This window comes from Saccostrea echinata, unplaced genomic scaffold, assembly GCF_033153115.1.
Source record: "Saccostrea echinata isolate AGI-Se365-2 ecotype Australia unplaced genomic scaffold, CSIRO_AGI_Sech_v1 ptg000056l, whole genome shotgun sequence".
NCBI classification, from domain to species: domain Eukaryota; kingdom Metazoa; phylum Mollusca; class Bivalvia; order Ostreida; family Ostreidae; genus Saccostrea; species Saccostrea echinata.
This window is the reverse complement of record NW_026889805.1, coordinates 19505468-19528318: the sequence shown is the minus strand read 5'-3', so window position 1 is coordinate 19528318 and position 22851 is coordinate 19505468. Positions and strand designations below refer to the sequence as shown.

The 22851-nt window shown below is 36.1% G+C and overlaps 2 protein-coding genes across 2 annotated transcripts in view; one reads left to right on the top strand and one right to left on the bottom strand.

Annotated features, from left to right (window-relative positions):
* Positions 1-13439, bottom strand: part of LOC133172998 (sodium- and chloride-dependent taurine transporter-like) — a 56005-nt gene extending 42566 nt beyond the window's left edge. Inside the window, exon 1 of the mRNA XM_061307869.1 lies at positions 13339-13439. Coding sequence (XP_061163853.1) covers positions 13339-13390 — 52 coding nt within the window. The 5' untranslated portion in view covers positions 13391-13439. The remainder of the gene's footprint in view (positions 1-13338) is intronic.
* LOC133173001 (protein sprouty homolog 2-like) overlaps positions 1-22851 on the top strand; it is a 279783-nt gene that overhangs the window by 165435 nt on the left and 91497 nt on the right. The gene's annotated exons all lie outside the window — the stretch shown is intronic.

The following is a 22851-nucleotide window of genomic DNA, read 5'->3' as shown; positions in this document are numbered from 1 at the left end:
ACATTTCTGTTAATAACTCTGTGTAAAATATAAAATGACAATAGGAAGAGAATGAAGTAAGAAGTCATGGACAAAGAGGAATGGGCAAATCAGGACCGTAAATTAATCTACAAAAAAAACTGCAAGACGTCTATCCGCCCATTGAAGATAAGCAAGGTAGGAGAAAATCCACAACTAACGTGTTACAAATGTAGTAAACTGTAGTAAACTTTACACTGCTAGGAATCACAAACTATCACGAACCCGATCACAACACACCTGTGTTGGCACAACTTCTCTTTTTCCTTTCAATGATGAGGTGTTAAACAAGGGGTACACATTTAAGAAAAAATAATAACCCGACAGAAACTGATGAACAACTCTGGCCACATAATGAAATAGGTCTAGATAAAGTCACTGGATGTTTATAGCTAAACTGACCATTACGAATCCTAAAAAGCTATAAAACACATAATGCAATGTAGTTATCATATTAAGATAATGTTCTGACTAGCTGGGGATTATTCTGCCCCTGAACACAAATAAGGTAACAGTTACAATATAACTGATTTAAACATAACACTGATATAGTACAACAGTTACAAAATCCTGGAACCGGCTCGGCAGACGTACAATACGGTGGGGGCGAGTAATAGTAGGTTAGACATGGAAGGCGTTCTGATGAATCTGAAGCACTCTCCGGTATCTTAGGGTCTGTGGTTTTGTCCTCAAGTGTGCTATTTTCAAGTAGAGGAGAATAATCTCTAAGAGAGTGTGGAGGAATGCTGTGAGGATAAGAAGCAAAATCCTCATGTTTGTCTCTGTGATGGTGTAGGATCTCACTGAAGAGACAGGCGCGGATCCAGGAATTTTTTCCAGGGGGGTCCATCCCAGTCAAAAAAAGATTCAAACCCAAAAATTTCTTGGGTCCTGGAATACTAAATTCCTTTCCCTATCCAGAAAATTTCTTGATTAAAAAAACGTAAAATTTATTTCCATAACGTGAAAAAATACCTATTTCGTGGTGGTGATGGTGGGGTCCACGTTTTCTAGGGGGGTCCAAAGACGTTTTTTATTTGCTTCAGTATATACTTTTAGTAACTCTGCAAATTCCAAGGGGGGGGGGTCCGGACCCCCCCCCCTCTAGATCCGCGCATGACTTTTTCTTCAAAATCAGAATCACAGACATATGACTGGTCATGAGATGAGGAAGGAACTCAATAGCACGCTGACTTTTTCAACTTGTATGATGACTGTCTCAACTGATTGCCCACAAACTTTCTTATTTGACACCACTTTTCATCAGCTGAAACGACAAGATTACGGTTCCTGGCTTTGGATTTATTTCTATCAGAGGTATACTAGGTCTCCAAATTCACAGTGGAACTGGATAGGTATATCTGATGAGAGGCCTTAGAATTTCAGTGTTTGAATGATTGGCATTGCGAGATAGAAGTTTCTGCAATATACACTCCCGATCTGATATAGGCAACTTTCGTTTGGTAAACTGGTCTCTTCGAGTTAGCATCTCTCGTGCAGATAATCCACGTGGATGAATAAAGCTGTTGACAAATGCGACAGCAAGTGATAACAACAGGGGAGAACCACTCGAGCTGTAGGATCAATTTTCAGTATATGCTCACCTATTTCTTGGACTACATGCTCTGCAATCGGGTTCTTATTGGTATTTTTAAAACGTCCAAGTTCAACTGAAATTCGATGAGACTGTAGCATCTTGTCATTAACAAGAGCACAGAATCCTGGGGCTGGGTCAGAGCGGACAACATCAAAAGGTCCATCCATCGGTATAAGCTCTATGCAGGACTGGATAACTGCAGTGCAAAGTATTTCAGCCCTCTCATCCTCGATGATTCGCGCGGTGTTGTAGGAAGAAACGCACTCACGCATTATAAAGATTAGCTGTTTTTGACGTTTCATAACACCAGCAGCAAATGCGCTGCCTATAACCTCTGGAGTCGCCCGCGTGGCACAGTGGTTAGAGCGTCTGCTCTGCTCAGCGGAATAAGGAGCTGATCTTTACGTCGCGGGTTCGAATCCACTGGGGACGTGGAGACCGGTCCTTCGGATGAGACCGTATAAACCGAGGTCCTACATGTATGACAGTAGGTGTTGGCATGAAGATCCCTCACTGCTCAATGGTCCTGAGTGCTAAGTATAAGTATAAATTTGCAGCCCTCCACCGGCAAGTGGTGGCGTTTTCATATGAGAGAAAAATTCTCGAGAGGGACATTAAACTACAAATAAACAGACAAAAAAACCCCAAACAAACAATAGTCTCAGGAGGATATGATATTGTTTATTACAAAATGTGGAAACTTCTAAAGTGCAGAACACTGTAAGCATGCTGAAGTGATACTGTCGAAGGCTTTGTCCATATCCAATGCGTAGATAGTTTTCATTTGTTTGGCACTGAGGTGGAGGAGCTGTATATGGATCGATGTAAGTAGTCATGTAGTAACGATCTAGAGATTATGGTTAATTCTTTCGATGTTACGAATAGGTCACTCTGGGGCGTTGAGGCTTGAGTGGTCCGAGGGTAGGATGGCTGCCCCAGCAACGTGACGAACGGGAACCTGGTATCTGCTTACTGTTATAAAAAGTGTACACACGGGGACTATCAGAAGACTCTCCAAGGCATAGTTTGTATTACGTCTTCACACACAGTTTACTGTCAGTGAGGACACAACATGGTCCTAATGACTGAAATATGTAAGGACTGTAGTGTTTGACAGCAGTCCCGATTGACAAAGCCTTTCTTTCACATGGAAGCCATGGTACTTGGTACTTACGCAGTTTGGCACTGAAGAAATAGTTTGTGTCACCTCGTGAAACATACAGATAATTGATTGATTGTATGTTGTTTTACGTCCCGTTCGAGATTTTTTCACTCATATAGAGACGTCACCATATACCGGTGAAGGGCTTCAAATTTAGCCTTTTACTCGGCACTCAGGGCCATTGAGCCTGTGGGTTCTTTATCGTACCGACGCCTACTGTGACACGGGGCCTCGGTTTTTAAGGTCTCATCCAACGGACCCACAACTTTCATTTCAAAGAGCCGAGCGCTTTGCGAAGGAACAGTTGCTACCTATTTTTATCGACTAAGGTCAGTCGCGGCCGTGATTCGAACACACGACCTTCCGATCACGGAGCGAGTGCTCTACCGACTGAGCTACCGTGACGGTAACATACAGATTAAACATAGAGATAACGAACAGTATTCATGCTCCAAGCCCATTAAAACAATACAAATCGAGAGCAGAGCAAACACGAACCTCCAAAAACATCAGAGGTGGGATCAGTTGCCATGGAGGAGTGAGCATCCCCTGCCGACCGGTCACACCCGCTGTGTGCTCCTTGTCATGATCGGGAAATAACGGAAAAATTCCGTCGACAATTCAGTGTGTAAATAATGGCCTAACAATTAGTATGAAAAACGGCAGTCAGCATATGACTTAATGATAGTTTGGCACCAATGCCAGGCTTGTGAAAAGCACCATCTGTTATTATCCAAAGAGTGCCCTGTGGATTTGGTACTGTAGAATTAACAAAATTCGTTGGGGCCAATTTGGGTCGATTGCTTAAATTTTACATGTTCGTGGGGACGTAATTTCCTGTATTCACTCATATCCATAAAAGGAAATATGAGTTTGAAACCCTTTTATATTAATTTGTGAAGGATGTAAATTCGTGGATAAAGGGCACCCACGAATTAACAAATAGTGAGCCACCACGAAATCTAATGATTCCACACTATCTGAATGGATTGAGTAGCATTCAGGGCTTGTTGAGCTAGATGGAAAGCATGAATCATATCATCAGACCATGAAATGGTGTCCTTGGAGTCTTACCCAATGCTTTTCTCCAGGGAGCTAGGAATAAGAAGCAGCCTGGTATTACACATTATAGGCACATAGAAAGCTACACATGGCTTTTACTTTGGAGGTCATTTCACAAGATGCTAAAGTAGCTGTGTGGTACGGGCTAGCGCTAAGGGTTTCTTGTTACCAAATCCATCCCAAGATGTTTTACAGGGCGCTTTAACTGTTTTTGAGGCTGATAATTTGCGATTGCATCTGTTCAGAGCTGCAAGGACCCTGGAAAAGTTATCGAGGAGCTGATTTGGCGTGTCTGCTCGACAATAAAGATCATCTACAAGCTTGACGACTACACTTTCTTCAAGGAGGTCACCTAAACACGGCATGTGAGCTCTTATAAAGCTGTCTCAGATCCGGACATTCCCATGGCTGAGCGGTTGTGTACTCGGATGCCTCGAAACGGTGTGACGAGTCCACAGTATTTCTTGGAACCCTTGGCAACCCTTGGCAAGAGGGATTTGGTAGAACGCTTTTGTAAGATCTGTCATAGCACGGAATTTCCATTGGCCAGATTTCTTCATTACACCCATAGCTTCAAGTTCATTAAATTGGGTTTGAAGTAATTCTAGTTGATTAGGAGAATACTGAGGCAGACGGTCCTTTCTCTGTTGGGCATAACAGGTCCAATGTTAACCTCGGTCTTAAAAGATCCAGCATATCCATTAAAACCTTCCAAGACTGGACTAAAAAGGATGTAATTTTTACTAGGGTATCCTTTAAGGCTTGAACAATCTCTGAAGGAAGAAAGCCATCAAGGTCTACTGCAAGTAATGATGAATATGATGTGGAATGTCTGAAATGGCTATTAAAACTAGTGTTTGCATTTCTCGGCATGGTAGGCACTGTATCTGGAGAGAGAACATAAACCTGCCGAACATCACAAAGGTGTTCATGTTTACGAAGTGTCACTGCTAGTATTTTCAATGTGTATCTTTTTCCCAACACTGTGTAAAATGGAAGGGGTAACAAGAGATCCGGGTAGGTGAGGTTCAATAGCGAGATCAATATCATGATAAAGTACAGAAATGTCAACCTCTAGATATTCCGAGATAGTCTAGATAGTTATCTAGATAGATGGTGGTGTTTTGGACGATTCTATTAGCGGCTGTAACTGATCTATAAGTGTATATGGTGCTTTCGATCAGAACTTTCCATTTTGAAGGTCGAACAGCAATGCCATTTGCTTCCATACAAGGAATACCCGCAAGAACATCTTCAAAATTTTCGATCACTAGTCCTTCAAAGAAAAATTGAAGGGAATCTCTGGAAAAAGCACAATTTGCTTTCACCCACAACCTTCAAAGGTGAAGAGCCATTGGCTTGATGATCTGATTGCTGACCTTTTCATTCAAGTTAGTAACAGCTGATGCTCTTATCATTTTCCCTGTAGCTCCAGAGTCGATTGTGAGACGTACAGTACATGAGAGTGTTGAAAGAAAAATTCTAGATATGGTGACGCAAAATTTGCGCCATGAGATAAAAATGCAGAATAATTTGGATCAAAGGATAACGGGTATATTAAATTATGTTTCCAGTTTTCGAATGAATTTACAGTTTCAGTTTTAGAACGACACCATTGTTTGGGTGCTCTGTGTGTAATTGCCATATTTGTTCCAGGTGAACATGTTGTCGGGTGCGTGCAGAACTACTTACACGAGGGTCTGCGCTGTTCATTTCCGCAGACGTAGAGTTGAAGTCGCTGCCACCATGCTATGGTAAGAGAGAATCCACAACTAACGTGTTACAAATGTAGCACGCTTTATTCACACTGCTAGAGAATCATAGACTTACAATATGGCACCAATAGGGTGAATGCCCTCATCACGAGCCTAATAAAAATCTGTCACACAGTTAACACCTGTGTTGGCGAAGAGAGAGTAATGCTGAAGAGCAATGAATGTTGTAACTGCGTATCCTATATGGAATCCTACTGAATTTTGAAACTAAAAAACCTAAAGTAATCTACATACGAGTAGTAACTGTTGTCCCTACTACTGACTATATCTACACACCTATGAGGTGGCCGAATGCAGATTCGCTTAAATAACCTGGTCCAGCAAATACAAATGCATTGCTAATAACGCGCATCGCTAAGATTCATGAAACGCCCCTCTGGAACAAAATGATGCATTTCTATTTATGCATACCTACGTCACAAGCTGTGGCCCTGTTATTAGTCAGCCCCCGGGCTGACTAGTTACGGTGGGATGAAACTGCAAGTGCGCTTGCGTAATTTGGAATTCTGGGAAAAAGAGGTACACGACTTGTTCTGAAGAAACTCGTGCTATTTGCTCCAACCAAAGGGCGTGATTCTTCACAAACACCCTCGGAACAAAGACGCGACCTCGATCTATTTATAGACTGCATTGTTCTTCGACGAAAAATTAAAGAAGAGATTGTTCTAAGTGGGAAATATGATACTATGAAAATATTTCAGTGCTTATAGAAGATGAGAAGTTTATATGCAGAGCACATTTAACACATTTAACAATATATATATATACCCTCAATCGCCGTTGCAAGTTCACGGATTTGTGTGTATTCCTCTGAATGCCTGATGCAAGACTCCCTCAATCAATACCTTGCATAAGACATGTACGGCTCAGAATTCACACAATAATCCACTTGCACAAAGGTCCCAAAACAGTGAAAAAAAAAGAATCTCTTTTTCACTTTAATGATGAAAGTTATGAAAACATCAGAAGATCACTTAAGATGTGTAAAGTTTTATAATTTACACGATGATAGACATGTACGTGCCGCTTGTGCACGTGAACCGCGCCCACAGGTGAGAAACTGACCACAGTAGAACTGCGATAGTTGAGAGAAACTGCGGGGATTTATAGACAGCCCCCCCCCCCTCCTCCAATTAGAGAGAATGAGCGAGATGGAATCCAGCATCATTTTAGGGTGTACGTACAGTATGTATGAAATATTTTGAATTTCCAGTTTATTGCTTTATTTTGGAAGCAATTCTTTTCTTTCCTAATAACACTGAAATGAATGTTTAAATTTAGAAATTGAATTATATATACATACAGTATGCACCCCTCCCCCTTCCCCTATCATGCATTACCTCGAACCTGCACGATTAAAAACTTTTATCTAATAATAATTAACACAACCTAACCCAAGGTCTACCTTCCTTTTAAGCATCATAATCTATATACATTTATAGAATTTAACAGTAAAATTGAAAATGTATACATTCTTCAACGTTCAATGATTGGGATCATAGTGGCTTTCTTCATTTCTGCTCAAGACGAACTTTATCTGATGTCCGCGCCCAAGAGAAATTAATTGGAGGTAATCATAAAGAACACGATGTAACCTAACTAAAATTTATTCTATGCTTTATTATTTATTATGTACAGCATTATGTTACAAATAAGAAAACGACTGGGCAAATTTTAACTTAGACGACAATGACTTTTAATGAACACAACATGATGGATAAAACAAATCATATACCATCACAAAACAAGATAGAAACTTTCTGTATTCCAGTGGCTGACTCTCAGCTTTTTTTAAAAAGCTAACCTTGTTTGGACATTGAAACAGATTAACCGAAATTAATGGAATTCTCTGTGACATACACATAGCTATAAAATGCCAAAAGATGTCAAAATTACCTTCTTTTGGGTCATGACATCCTTTCTCCCAAAGAAGGTATGATGGTTCTAGATTTCGCTGTGAGAAAGAAACATGACCTAGATACGAATTGACTACAGATTCCTAAAGAATTCCAAGATGAGGTCACATTGACCTATGTTTTGGGGTCGTGAAACAAGATACATCAACTGAATTTTGAGCTGCAGCACACCTGCCCCCTTATTTCGACAGAGATTCGGCTTGGCTATAAATTTTGACTGATGCCTTCACCGAATCGGGACTTGGTAAATACATCACTCAAAATATCGAGTTGAATGTAATTTCAGCCGATAATTACCCCTCCCTCCAAGGATGGTTTGAAGATCGTAGACCCCACAGTTTGCAATATATGAACAGAACACAATTTAATCCCAAAATGAGGTCATCGTGGCCGGCTTTTCGGACAGAAACACACTTTCTTTCAATGATGCATCAAATAACAAGGCTTTGTCCTAGGACTTGCAGTGTGCAAGATGTGATCCGGACAGGATTTGACTACAAATAAACATTAAATTCCAAAATGAGACCACTTACTCTAAGGTTGCGACACAGCTTCCCATCAAGATGCACCAACTGATAAATTCAATGTTACTAGCCTCACAGTGTGCAATAAAAGATCCGGATACGAATTGACTATGTATAACCTTAAAATTCTAAATTGCCTTCACCATGGCTTACTTCTTGGTTACCACCCACCCACCCCATTCCCTCTCAAATGCAACAACCATCACAAAAGCAGAATATACATATACAGATATACAGAACAATCAATTTCAATATGGACTAAGTCAAATTCTGCACCTATGGTGGAATACATCAACTGACTCTTAGGGATAAATTCAACATATTAATCAGCATAGCCCCTCCCCCCCCCTCCCCCCCTTTTGGTATCATGGTAAATTTTCGGAACGATCATATTAATTGTCCATCGGATAACAATTAAACAGGATTATTCCTTTCGAATTCCATGATTACTTTCACATTAGTTTCATAATAGGCCTCTATTCATTGAGACAAAGTGTTGCTTTAATGCTTCTGACATTCAAAACGAAATGTATTCTTACTATTTTAGAAGTAAAATTCAAACAATTTTAGCCTAGCTTGTGGGCAAAATGGGACAGCAAAGGACATTTTAACTTCACAAATTTATAAAGGAGTAAGAGACATTTGTGCCATTAAGAGTTTTCTTTCTTAACAAAGTATAAATAAACCTTAAATTATCTTGTTGATATCCATTTTATACAGTTTTAAATGTATTTTTTTGCAAAAAAAGGAAACAAGAGGCCCACTGGCCACAACGCCTACCTGAGTAACTTTGACCCCGCTGTTTACCAGATTTTCCCCCTTGTAATTCCTATTCTGGCCCCATCCTACTCCTGGGCGTCATGATTTGAACAATTTAAAATCTACACTACCTTAGAAAGCTTCCACGTAAGTTTCAGCTTTTCTGACCCAGTGGTTCTTAAAGAGAAGATTAAAAAAAAAAAATTTTTTTGCTATATATTTAATGTAAAAGTTTGATTCCCTATTGTAGCCCCACCCTATTCCCGAGGGGTCATGATTTAAACAATTTAGAATCTATACTCCCTATTGTGGCCCCATCCTACCCTCAGGGGTCATGATTTGATCAATATAGAATCTACTTTACCCCAGAATGCTTCCATATGAGTTTCGGCTTTCTTGCCCAGTGGTTCTTGAGAAGATTTTAAAAGATTTTTTCTATATATTTCAATGTAAATGTTGATTCCCTAATGTGGTCCAAGCATAGACCCGGGGGCTATGATTAGAATAATTTTAAATCTACATAACCCAAGTATGCTTCCATATAAGTTTAAGCTTTTCGGGCCCAGCGGTTCTTGAGAAGAAGATTTTTAATGACCCCACCCTATTTTTACCTTTTCTTGATTATCTCCCCTTGTAAAGGGACTTGGCCCTTCATTTTAAGAATTTAAACTCCCGTTTACAGAAGGATTCTTTGTACCAACTTTGATTAAAATTAGCCCAGTGGTTCTTGAGAAGAAGTTGAAAATGTGAAAAGTTTACAGACTGACGGATGACGGACAACAGGTGACCAGAAAAGCTCACCTGAGCTTTCAACTCAGGTGAGCTAAAAAACATGTATAGCACTATTGTGAACTTTCTAAAATATTTTTATAGATAACACAGAAAATCTCGAGAACGAAGCCAGAAATACTCTGGAATCGTTTTAATTCGTGGGGATGGGGTGGTGGTAAATGTTCGTAGGCAGCAAAATGTTTCCTGGTTCGTGGACCGTAATTTCATGTTTAACTCGTATAATACTATATAAACAGAAGCAGTTATTGTTCTTGGGGATGTATATTCGAGATTTTAATCATCGAAATTCCTGAACTTTAGTCCCCCCGAACAATAACTCCACAGTAATGCTCTAAGCAAAAACGCTTGTTTTGTTCCAATTTTTAGACAACATCCTTGCCTTGTAAAGCTCTTTGGTTAGAGAGACCACGACAGTATTTGACTTCAATGCTCTAGATATATTTCCTTTCCCAAAATTGGATTCAAAATATTTATATTCAAATCAGATGCTGTAAGTTTTCTTTGGTAGCTATCATTTGAATAAAAAACTCTTTTAATTCTTAATACATTTGATTCACTGTTCTTAGATATTTTTAGAATATAGAGGTTCCACGTTTTAATAATTTTTTGTTCTATAAAGTGAACTCTCTTAGAAGTTGTACAACCGCTGCTTCCCATGTAAATAATATCTATCCATGAATGCTTTTCCCAAAGTTTGGCGAATACTACGCCACAGTTTTAGAAAGGTGGAAAATGTTTTATCACAGATATAAGACAGACAGACGGAGCCGGATAAGCAAAATGATTCATTTTGATCAGAAATGGCTTGAAGTGCAGATCACTCAAAGGTGACGTTCAAATTCTTGCAGGATAGCAATATTTTTATACTACACCAATGCTAATATCTGGCATTTGGAAGGTACTTCACGACCTGAAAAATTAACTCTTGTAAATAAATGCAAGAAGTTGACACATGCAAGCTCATTAATGTCTAAATAGATATATCTTATTATGTAACTTTGTGGTTTTAGTGCATTATAAATATGGTTGCTACTTACAAAGTAAAATAATTTCCAAAAAGGTTTTGAAGTGCATTGACGAAAGTTATTCTAATATGTTTTAGTCCATGCATCAAAATTTTGTTGAGACCTGTTTGCCTATATAGTATATACAGATGTATGACCTTTTTAGAATTTGTTTTCCAAAAATGATTATAGAATTATGTGTATTGTTCTGGTAATTTTTTTAAAGTAATTCTTGAGTCTACATATTTTGCTGCGTAAAAAAGGACACGTCTTGCTCTCGTGTTACTGACCTTCAATGTACAAGAATACATGTATTATCTTTACACGGTGTGTTTTGAGCATTTTATTGCGCATTTTAGGGGTTAATTACATCTTTAATTTAATTAGTTCTAAATACTTCATTTTTGTGTTTACATGATTGACTATTTTATGCAAAAAATGTGCACGGATGCAAGATACTAAGATTATGAAATTACACAAAAACAGCCAAAACAGGGTAAAAAAGAGAAAGAAAAAAAGAAAACAATTGTCGCCTTATTTAAATGTTACATTTAAGGACATACGCAACGTACCTTACCTACTGATAATTTTTCAAGATCTTCTTAATTTAAGATTATATAGTGCCATTAGATGTTCGTAGACAAAAAACCAGCATGCATTACCAGGTATTTTGAAAAGATATCAATTGATGAAAATTCTTGTATAATTCAAAGAAAAATATACAAAAATTACTAAACATATATTCTAGATGTTTTGTTTATCCAAACTTGTTTTAGAAGAAGTGTACAACAGCATATATAGACAATAAAATGTAGCACAAAGTTCCTTTAAGTATTGGAACTCTTCAACAACAGGGAAAAAGACAATAAAGTTCAAACTACGTTGCGTATGTCCTTAAAAGTTTAATTGTGGATTTACACTTATCTATAACTATTAAGTTAAAGTTTGTAACATAAATTTTCACAGACAATTATGAATTGAATTTCAGTCTTTCATCTGAATAAAAAGAAAATCGCCAAAAGATTTACGATTTCACTAAGCCGTGCTATTGGAAACTTATTGTATAATGTCTAAAAGATGTTAGGTACTTTTTAATGTGAAAATACCTGAAATACAATCCAAAAAGTAATAGTATAAATCTTATAAGCTTATACATGTATGACTGACAGGCCCTTAACGTTGTACACTGTAATAGAATGTTGATGCTTGTATAATACATGGCGTCAAATTATTTACAGCATATATATATGCACAAATTAGCAGTCTGAGTAATTAATTAAATTTGATGGTGAGTCTTCCTTTGAGCATTTTTTTCTCCATTGCAGTTGACATCTTTAAGAAAAAAAAAACCACGGGGCCGAAAGTACATCGACCGAGAGTGCAGGAGAGGAATAACAAGGGTATAGCATGAATCTGAGATGACGATGGTACTGCATTCCACAGCGATACGGAGGAACACGAGGAGATGTTACAGAACATTGAACTACTGTAAAGAATGTGTGTTTCCCTGTGTTTGTCCTCAAATTTCCATGTCGCTGACATCTTTGGGATATTGTAATGACTGATGTTTAAGAAATAAAATTGAATTTGATAATATGGTGTGTTTTTATAGCCTTTATAAAAGTTTAAATAAATATTCAGTGCACTCTTTTGACAGGGAAAAGGAACGCACCAAACGTAATTTTTATGCTTTTTTTCTTTCATTAAGCTCTTTGTATACCTTCTCTGAACGCTGAATTACAATTTACTAATAGCGTTTTGTTTTTTTGTTTGTGTTTTGGTTTGTTTTTTAGTAAAACTAAAGTTAAATTGTGAATAAAAGAAAGAAAGTAAACTGAGAGGTAAAACTAAAGTAAGTTTTGTGTAAAACAAAACCTAGTAGAAGTATACTGTACGCTTAAGCTTTTGTGTAATAAAACAAAAGTTAACCTGTCTGCGGCAAAACATATGTGTGATAAACTACAAAGGAAACTTTGTGCGGTAAAGTTTTTATTTATGTGGTACAACTATAAAGTAAGCTTTGTGTAATAAAACCATGTTATGTGTTATAGAACTTAGCATACATTGTGTTTACAGGACAAGTAAGCTTTGTGTGGTAAAACTTAAAGTTGTGGTAGAACTTAGGTTGTGAGAAGTAGAATTTAAGTTAATTTGTGTGTTAAGGAAAGTTAAGTTTAGCTTGTGAAGTAGAAGAAAAGGACAGTTGGCTTTGAGTAGCTATAGTGGAGAAATAACTCCTAGAGCTACAATATCGTTCGCTCATTCTCTAGATCTATTCAAGAATTCATTCACTAGATCTCTTCAAGAACAAACATTTATCAAATGATAAAAAGATAAAATCTAGAAATTTTTCGACATCTTAGGACCTTGAAGAGAGAAATATATCGATATGAAGTTCCACTCCTTCAGATATCAAATAACACTGGTGTCCAGTGACTATTAACATTTACAGTATCAAATCAACTTAACCTCACGGTGGAGTGGTCACGTCCTTTACAAAAAATTGATATTTTATGTGCAAAATTTGTATGTAAACAAATTTAAACTGGAAAACTCCAAATTAAGAAGAGAACAGTTATCCCCAAGTAAGCACCAGTTTCAGTAATAAAATTAAACCTAGCTAGAAACAAACTTTCAAAGTTCAGATAGCTTTATTTTCAGAAGCTAATCTATAGGGTAAATCCTTGAGTTTGGGGAATCAATTACAAATACATCATAATGATTCCTACCTGCTATCAGAATTTCGTCATCAAATAGAACTTGTTTATCTTTGGAATTCATATTCGTTTCTTTTGCACATCGGAGAACTCTACCAAGTCGAGTGATAGGAGTGTAAATATCTTTGTTTACCAACAACTATGGTTATATACACTCAAAAATAACTCCATGAATGTCACTTATTTATACCTAGCCAACGTAAGCTATGGTTTTTGTATATATAATTATTATATTTATAGGCGCTAGCAAGTATTTAGGACAATCCTGTTTATGATCATGTAAAACTGCAGAACCACGCAGCTTCTGTTTAGAAAACATTTACGCTGATCCTGAAACTATTTTGGGGAAATATCAGAGGTAAAGTGTGCGTCAAGTATTCTCAAGACGGATTTTATCACATTACCTTAATATGATGTCAAATAGGAGAGCTTCAGATATATGTTTCATCTAGTATAAAATTCGTATTCTGCTGTTTTATGAAAATCAGGTCAAGGTCATTTGAAGGTCACAAATGTTTCTCATTAGGGAACAATAGGATTTTGGTATAACAGATCGAGATTAACCCTACAGTTTACAAGCGCTTTATAGGAAGTAAACCGATATACAAGTTAACATACATCAAAATTCGTCAAGCATATTCCTTTTTATACTTATTTATTAAACATCCTTATAATCAAATAAAAAGTGAAAGTCAGCCTTTTCTATTTTTACTTCAACATTATTTTTTTAGATTACCTATTCCTCCATATGTTTATAAATGATAAATACCCTAGAAACATTTTAAGTTTACAATAACTTCTTTTTGCGCATGTACAAGAGTGGGGCGATATTAGCTGTTTCCCCGCAAAGTGAGGTCATGTAGACCAGCTCAATGGCAAACAACCAAAATATCTACTGAGTAAAATGAAAAAAAAAACAAATTACAAGGAAATGTATTCATACTCTTGATTTGTTCAGACATAAAACTTTTCCTTAGTGGATACACATGTTGATATTGTGTAAATGAGCATAGTAATATTAAGGTTTATTGTGCTATTCTGTACAGTATTTTTTTGTTACTTTAAGTGGATCAACCTCTGAGTCATTTATGTGATCTTATGCTTGTGTTACACAAGTTGATGTATAATGTTCCATTATCTTATTCTACCTTAATTAATAATCTGATGAGAAAAAGTACTGTATGTTGTTCAATCATTCTTTTTATACTTATAAAATGAATGAAATATACACTGCAAAAATGGGAACTACTCTTTTTTTAATTTTGCAGTCAAAAGGAAACGTGAGTCGATCGTTCTCGGCAATAGCTGCATTTACTTTTACGGGCATGTAGTATCCAGGGGGTGGGTGGATAGTATCCCCCTTTTTCTGGAAAGAATATTTTGCCATTACACACACGTAAGTATGGACATTGTCATTAGGGAGATAACCCTCCCCCCCCCCCCCACTTCTTGCAGAATGGTCAAATTCTACAACGTTAATATATTTTTTTTCTTCTTGTAAGGAAAACCCCCTCCCCAAGAAATAGGGTTTTCGTCAATTTTCCTCCCCCCTCCCCCCGTTTTCCCCCAGGGAAACTTGTCATTTTTCTGGCTGCCCCCTTTTGAAAACGAGCCTGCTTAAGTCCTCATTTGAAATTATATTTTATTAAAAATGCGTTTGTTATGTCTCAGAAAGATATTGAAAGTTGTTAGAAAATATGTTTATGCATCACCTTGGTTCAAACCTGTCGCTTGGTTGAAAAACAGACAACTTACTGACTGAGCTACTTGGAATACTTGGTAAATTTTCTTATTTTCGACTTCGTCGATTGTAATTTAGCTTCACACAAAATATTCCTGAGTGAAGGGAATTGATTTTTTTTCTTTCAAATGAAGGAAATTCTCCTTCCAATAGGCGATGATAGATAAAGATTAAAAATAGGGCGATGCCCAAAATTCCACTCAAAAACTACCGGGTCAAGAAACACAAAGCTTGTGTAACAACCCTGTTATATGATCAAATTGCAGATTCAAATTTGAGTTATTCATGGTCCTCGTGTCTAGATAAAAACCACAATAAGAGGGCAAAAATTGACAAAGAAACAAAAAGCCAATAACCTTTAATATGCTTCCTCTCAAGAACAGTTTATACAAAAAGGCTACAGTTACGCCGTGTTTGATATACAAATATCCTCAAGAATGGACTGTTTTAATCATGGCCCCTGGACCTAGCCAAGCACGGTAAAACCACAACTGGGGATCAACATCTGATGAAAGGATATATAGAGTAAAATGTTCTTCTTAACAACAGAAGGACTACAATTATAGTATATTAAATTAAAAAGAGCCCAAGTTAGTGAGGATTCAACTTTGTTCAACTCATGGACTCTAGGCCTAGAGAGGAGTTACACTTTTAAAGGAAATATATCGGAATAAACAGGGAAAATATCTTTAAAAACTTTATTAATAACAAAAACCTTGCAATCAGTCACATTGATATGCATCTATTCCCATGTATTGACGATTCAAGTTTGTTTAGATCACGTCACTGTAGGAGCTAGAGTTGGGCTACGATGAGGATCAAAGTAAATATACTTCTGGAAGAACAATCGGTGCTACAATTTGTAAGCTGTACTTTAAGCCTCAATATACTTAAAATTGCTTAAGGTTCATTGATACTCTGATAAGAGAGGTAACTCTTAATGTGATAAATGTCTATTATTCCTTTATAAAACTGTCAAGTTGAAATGTCTTTTTTGTTCAATTTTCCCCTTCAAGCTATGCTAAAATATAGTTTGTATTTTACTCATAAAATATATTTCTTTTAGTAAATCAGAAGCATAAAAGCAACATTTTATATAAGTGAACAGAGGGGTTATGAACCTGAAATCCTAAAATTTGAAAACATAAGTTTACTGATAAGAAGTTTCATTTATTTCAGATAGGTTTTATGACTCATGTGATTATTCTGATCCTAAGTCTCTTGTTTTGGGGTTGAAACTCTTGAACGATCACTCTTAAAGTATATTAATGAAATTTATGAATTCAAACTTGCTGAAATTACAGACAAAATAGGATGATTTTCTTGTTAGTGTCCATGTTTTTACCAAAGTTGTTAACAATAAAAAAATATAATCTAGGAATTTATTCTTAATATTTCACTTGGTAAGTTCTAAAGATGTATAAAGATATGAGAAAGCTACTTTATTCTTAGACATCATAAAGAATGTGAAAAAGGAAAAAAATGTCGATTTATCAGAGTAAACAGTACTAGAGATAGATCCAAAGACAAGGAAAAACGGTTAATTTACTGTAGCTGTCTAATTAACTGGAATTATGAACAAGATATAGGATTAATGAACACAGAAGAGTCATTAGCTACCCCATGCTGAAAACAACGTTTTGGACATGTATGACATCTCAACAAAATACGCTGAAATTCTCAAAGACTGTAAACATGATCATGGTGTGTGCTATTCTCTATTGAGAAGTTGATGGCTCGTTTTAATACTCCCCCTCACACCTATTCTCTATTGAGAAGTTGATGGCTCGTTTAGTATTAAAACGAGCCATCAACTTCTCAATAGAGAATAGGTGTGTGCGGGCGACAGTAACTCATCATGGATATAGAATATATATGAGGTTAAAATCATCCACATTGTTTGACCTTATCAAATACAACGTTGCTTAGCTGAAGTTGCCTCGGGGACTCTCAGCTACATGTATTACTACACCGATCGTACCAAATTTGGAGGGTCTTTGTTGATTCACTATTAAACTGTAAAATCTAAGTACATATCAATTAGCGAACCCCCTTATCTCAGCTCGATTTTCATAATTAAACCATTACATAAACGCATTCTGTTGTAATCATCTCTGGGTCGACTGACAGAGATGATAGATGCACATGGAACGATTAATTCTCATTAATTTGTACGAGTGGGCGTAGAATATTATACGTATTTGTACCCTGTTTCTGTAAAGGTTGAAAGACATTAAATGGTACATGTATATATATTTTAAATATTGTATTTTTTTTTTTTTTTTTTTACAAAAGACATTGAGAAATGAACAGAACGAATATACTGGTAGGTGAGATTTCATGAAATATTTATTTACATGCAAGATCGCAAATGAAATGAAGTGAAACCATTTGAGACCTCAGCAAGGAGTTTAGGAATCACTTCGCCCCGGAGTTTGTTGTCTGTCTCGCTGTCTATCCGTCCGTTTGTCGGTCACATCTTATATCTTGAGAACTTGCCTAGCTTTTCTGAATTGCTCGTACTTAGAACTATGAGAAGAAAATCTGAGCTATAGAACATTTACACCGAACTTTGTTTTTTGCAAAAATACCAGCGTTACAGTTCATATAATTTTGATCTACTTTGTTACTTTTATTAATATATACTTCCCTAACGCAGTATTGCAGTCTTACTGACCATCTTTTTCAGGCAAATACATGAACTGTAAAACAAGTGTGCTAAAAAATAAAAATAATTGACCATGCTGTTGCTTTATTTACATTTTTAATGTTTCATGCGTTCCTTGGAAGACTTGTTTTGGTACAAGTGCGTCAATTTTTTCTGATCGAGGACATGTACTGTTTTGGTAAGAAAGATACTGTATTTAATTAACTTATTATCCTATTGCAATGAAGTTGGAGGGAATAAAGTACACTCTTGTGAGTGTGTGGGTTAGTGCATGCGTGCACAAGGGAAGTAATAATTTACATCGGGATCGATGTGTTCTTTTGCGAGGGGGGGGGGGGGGGTTCTCTGCTTTGCGGACGGTGCCCATGTTTTCCTTAGAAGTATATGATTTCACATTTTGCAAACTTCAGAATCACCATAATGCTAGAGACATAGTGTTCAAAAATCCATATAGTTATAACAGAAATTCTAAATGATAATTGTAGTTGTACGTCCATTTTATAATTTAACTATTCTGTGTGCATATATACTGTTCACTCCTCCATATATAATTTCTAGAAACACAAATTCATCTGCTTTTAAGATGCATTTCAAGTCATGTAATGTACATAAATGTGGATATATATACTTGCTTAGAATGTATTTACATATTGCCATTTGGTTATACTTTCATTATGACAGTAATTTTATGATAACTTACTAACTTAACCTGGTCTGTTCATTGAAGTGTATAGCAGTTAGGTTTTCCTTTATATAGCATGTGATGCTTAGATTTCATTGTGGGAACCATACCAGTAATTTAATTGTTAGTTGAGAACTTTTGCAAGAGAGGATACTGCACCAATGCAACCAATACTTGTTTTACTAGTAATCATGATTATATTGTTGTACATGCTCCTTGAGGGCCCTCGATTGGTGAATAAACATATTTATATAATGATAGAACTTAAACAGTTCAAGTGAGCAAGAAAACTTCATCTACGTAGATCTAATATAAATCCTACTATTAGGTCATCTTTTTTAATGAAACAAATTCAAATTTTATTTTTGTAATTTACCTTTGGTTTTTTTCCTGTAACAAAGAAAACGAACGATTTCGTGTTTGCCAAACGACAACCCTGGTGGTGAAGAAGTCAGACCCATATAGGAAGCAGTGTTTTCTTTTTATTTCAAAGTAAAGGGGTTAGAAATCAATTGTTACAGGCTAGGGCTGAGGTATATCAACAAATCTTTGTGGACCTTACAACAATTGGTTTTTTTTTTAATTTTTGATTTCTGAGCGGCATTTTTATCAATTGAAGCGGTCAATTTGGCCGGTAGCCGGTTCTTAGGGAAAACACCGACTGAAAGCAATTTCAGTTGGGGGGGGGGCACAACCATACATTTTCAGTTGGGGGCACTATCAACTACCAAAGTCTCCTTGTCAAGCAAAAAAAAAGGTCATTAGACGTTTTTATTGAGGGGGTAAAAGCACGCGGTAGCTATGTTTTCCATAGAAATCTATATATCGGTAAAATTGTAGGGGGCACCCCCTCGTACCCCCCCCCCCCCCGGTTCCTACGGCCATGAGAAGTCATGAGTGTTGTAGAACACTAATGTGAATTAATCCACCTTTTCTAAAAGAATAAATTCTAAATGCATAGCTGTAACGACAGCAATCTATTGCCCCCTCCCCCTTTTTTGCTTATCTTTGGCCCAGTCACATAAAGAATAGCAAATAAGCCGAAATTGGAGTGTGGATCTATCCCGATACAGCTAATTCTTTATGAAAAATATGACTTTGACTTTGAATTGAACATTAAATTTTTGTTTACTTCTTTTTCTTTTTCTTAAAACTCAAATGGCGAAAACGATAATGAGCTGTATAGTGTTTGTGAACTTATTCTTTTCTCTTGAGTTAATTAATTCAGTTTCTTGGTTCAAGTCAGAAAAAAAATTATTTTAGTGATGATTCATTTGCAAACTCTCGAGTGTAAATGTCCTCTAGCTATAGTAGAGAGCGTGTCTCAAATGTGGGTCATTTATAATTTAATTCTGAGTTATGATCAAGTTTGATGCATTCTTGCTTACACATCCAAATTACGGTAATGCCAATGTTTTATGACAAAGATGAAAAAAAAAATATAATTATAAAATTCAGAATAGGGCATTTCCCCTGTTCGTATATACTGTCTGATCTCGGTATACACATCCAAGATTTAAGTTACGATATTCAAGATTTAAGTACACGATATGTACTTAACCTAACATAAAAAAATAGATGACATGTACGTATATTATTTTGTCTCACCTTTTAACTCGATGTTTTTATCTTTCATCACAGTTTCACAGAGGTGTATTTATTGTATCCAGATTCTGAAGCTGACTTTCACATTAGTGTGGGATGAGCATACCAACTGTACGGAATAAAATTTTATTGCTTGATTGTTGCAACCCCTACACATGAACTGACAAAAGGCATACTCGCAGAATTAGTTCCATGCAAAACAACAGCGTTACGTGCCCAGGGTAATGCTAATGGACATCAGCTGTATAATCCAGGTGATATATTTGAGGTATGGTAATCTTCCGCGGTGCCATGAGACCAAATGTGCAGCTTAATTTGCCAAGAAAACATAAGATACAGGGTATAATTAATAAAAACATAACTATATAGAACTTTGTGTGAAAATTAATTAATGTACATATAATTTTATACAAATATGAATATTTTAACCAACTATACACATAGTAACAAACTTGCATAACAAAAACGTGAACATTGTTCTATCCCCGTCTGGAATACCACTTTGTCAGCTCATAACAAAAAATGCTGCCAACTTTGACATAAATTTTTTAAAAAAACCCATTATTTATAGTATATTTGTCCTTTTATTCCCTCAAAAGCGATGATATGATTATTTACAAGAATACTCATGCACAAGGAAATTCGAGATATAATCAACCTATGTAAGGCATATTCAATGTCATTGATTCTTATCATTTAGAATACGTATGGAGAAAAACACGATATATGTACCTATATCTTGTTTCTAAAGGGTCATATAGATCTTTAATTGACTCTGTTAATACGAAATTTAAGATGGATTGTATCATCCCAAGCAAAATTAATTGTACTGGTAAACATTTAACAAAGAGCTGGTGTTTAAACGTGGCCTAAGAAACATAAGTCTGGCGATCGAGTAATTGATGCAAACTCGCCTTTTGTTTCCATGTATAAAGTATTGCAAGTATAACCGATTCCATCACATTTTTGACGATCGTGAATATATATTATATACATGTTCATGTATCAATAAAACTGTTTTGTCTTTGATTAAAAATGAAAATGACTTAATGAATTTATAACTGTTTTATGGCCATGTTATTATCTAGAGTATAAAAACTCTCTTTTATTGCTTTGTTTTAATGATGAGATTTGCGTTCTATCACAGGAAAGGCTCTTGTTACAAAAATGTTAACGAGAATTATGTGCTATTGTACAAGACTTTTACCAACTTCAGCAACACCCCCTTCCGCCCGAGAAGTCCCCAAGTAAGGTTACTATCAAAGTTTATTAGGATCAAACTATGAGTAAATAAAAATGAAAGACGTGCTAAGTTATAACACAAGGAGGAAACGTGAAAAAGACGTAAAACGAAAAGGAATTTTAATGCGTACAAATGCCTAATATTAAATAATACCAAACAATAGGCCCATGGGCCACATCGCTCACCCGAGCACATTGGCCAGGAGTTCAGTATTGAAAAGTTTCCGGGGGGGGGGTGAATTTACACTACCTCAGGATGCTTCTATATCATTATCACTATTCATGGCTTTGCTGTTCTCGATCAGAAGAATTTTAAAGATTTTTTACTCTAAATTCGATCAAATTTTAATCTGCATTACCTGAATATGTTTCTGTCCTAAGTAAAACTTGGGGATACTTCTATAATACTACATGATGACTAATCATGCCTTTCCTGTTCTCGAGAAAAAGGTTTTTAAAGACATTTCTTACATATTTATATGTAAAACTTTGACCCCTCTTGCGGCCTCGCCCTACCAACGGGTTTTGTGATATGAATAAATTTGAATTTAGAGTATGTAATGAAGCTTTCACATAAGTTTCATCTTTTCTTGCCCAGTGGTTTTTGAGAAGAAGATTTTTAAATGATGCCGCAAATTTCACGAATTCTTAATTATCTCTCCTTGAAAGAGAGCGTGACACTGTGAACACCAAATGATGCTTTGCGGTAAGTTTGGTTGAAATTGGCCCAGTGATTCTTGAGAAGAAGTCGAAAATGTGAAAAGTTTCTGTTTAAAATTCAATAAAGTTCAAACTACCTTGCGTATGTCCTTAATAATGAATCCTTTCTTTGGGAACTGACATTTTTGATGTCATGACCTTGGAGTTTGATCTACTTCTGTAAAACTTTAACCTTGGCCATAACTTTTGAACGATTGGTATTAGGGCTTTCATGTGTATTTCTTGTGACAAGACCATTATTTGTGTACCAATATTTTTAATCTCCTGACCTTGACCTTGGAGTTTGACCTAAGTGTACTTTAAATTAAACTTAAACATTGACCATAATGCAAGGTGATAGGAGTTTTAAATTTCACATGTGTATTCTTTGTGACAAGATCTTTCTTTGAGGGCAAACATTTTTTTTTACCCATGACCTTTGAGTTTGACATACTTTTTAAATAGGGGGCATCAGTGTTTAACAAACACATCTTGTTCTTGTTATTACAACTTTCTTAATCTTCTTATTACGGTTTTTAAGTCGTAATAATGACTTTTTATCTCGTTAGCATTACTTTTTATCACGTTATGACTAGGCCGTCCTACTTTTCGTGATTTCGTTTCAGCCTCCTGTCTGCTTTTCCGCTACTTCTTCACACTGCTTTTCCGCGATTGGTTTAAACTATGTTACATGTATGTGTTTTCTCTTTAATTTGATACCTTACTTCCGCGAAATTTCAATGGCCACGGGTAGTGCTTGGCATCGATACGTATATTTCCATTTCTATTTGTTTTCTCTGTGATAACTCTTTGAAAGTTAGGAGAGTTGATTTCTTGATAATTCTAACGGAATGCAAATTTTGCTAAGTGAAAAGGTCAGTAGCTAAG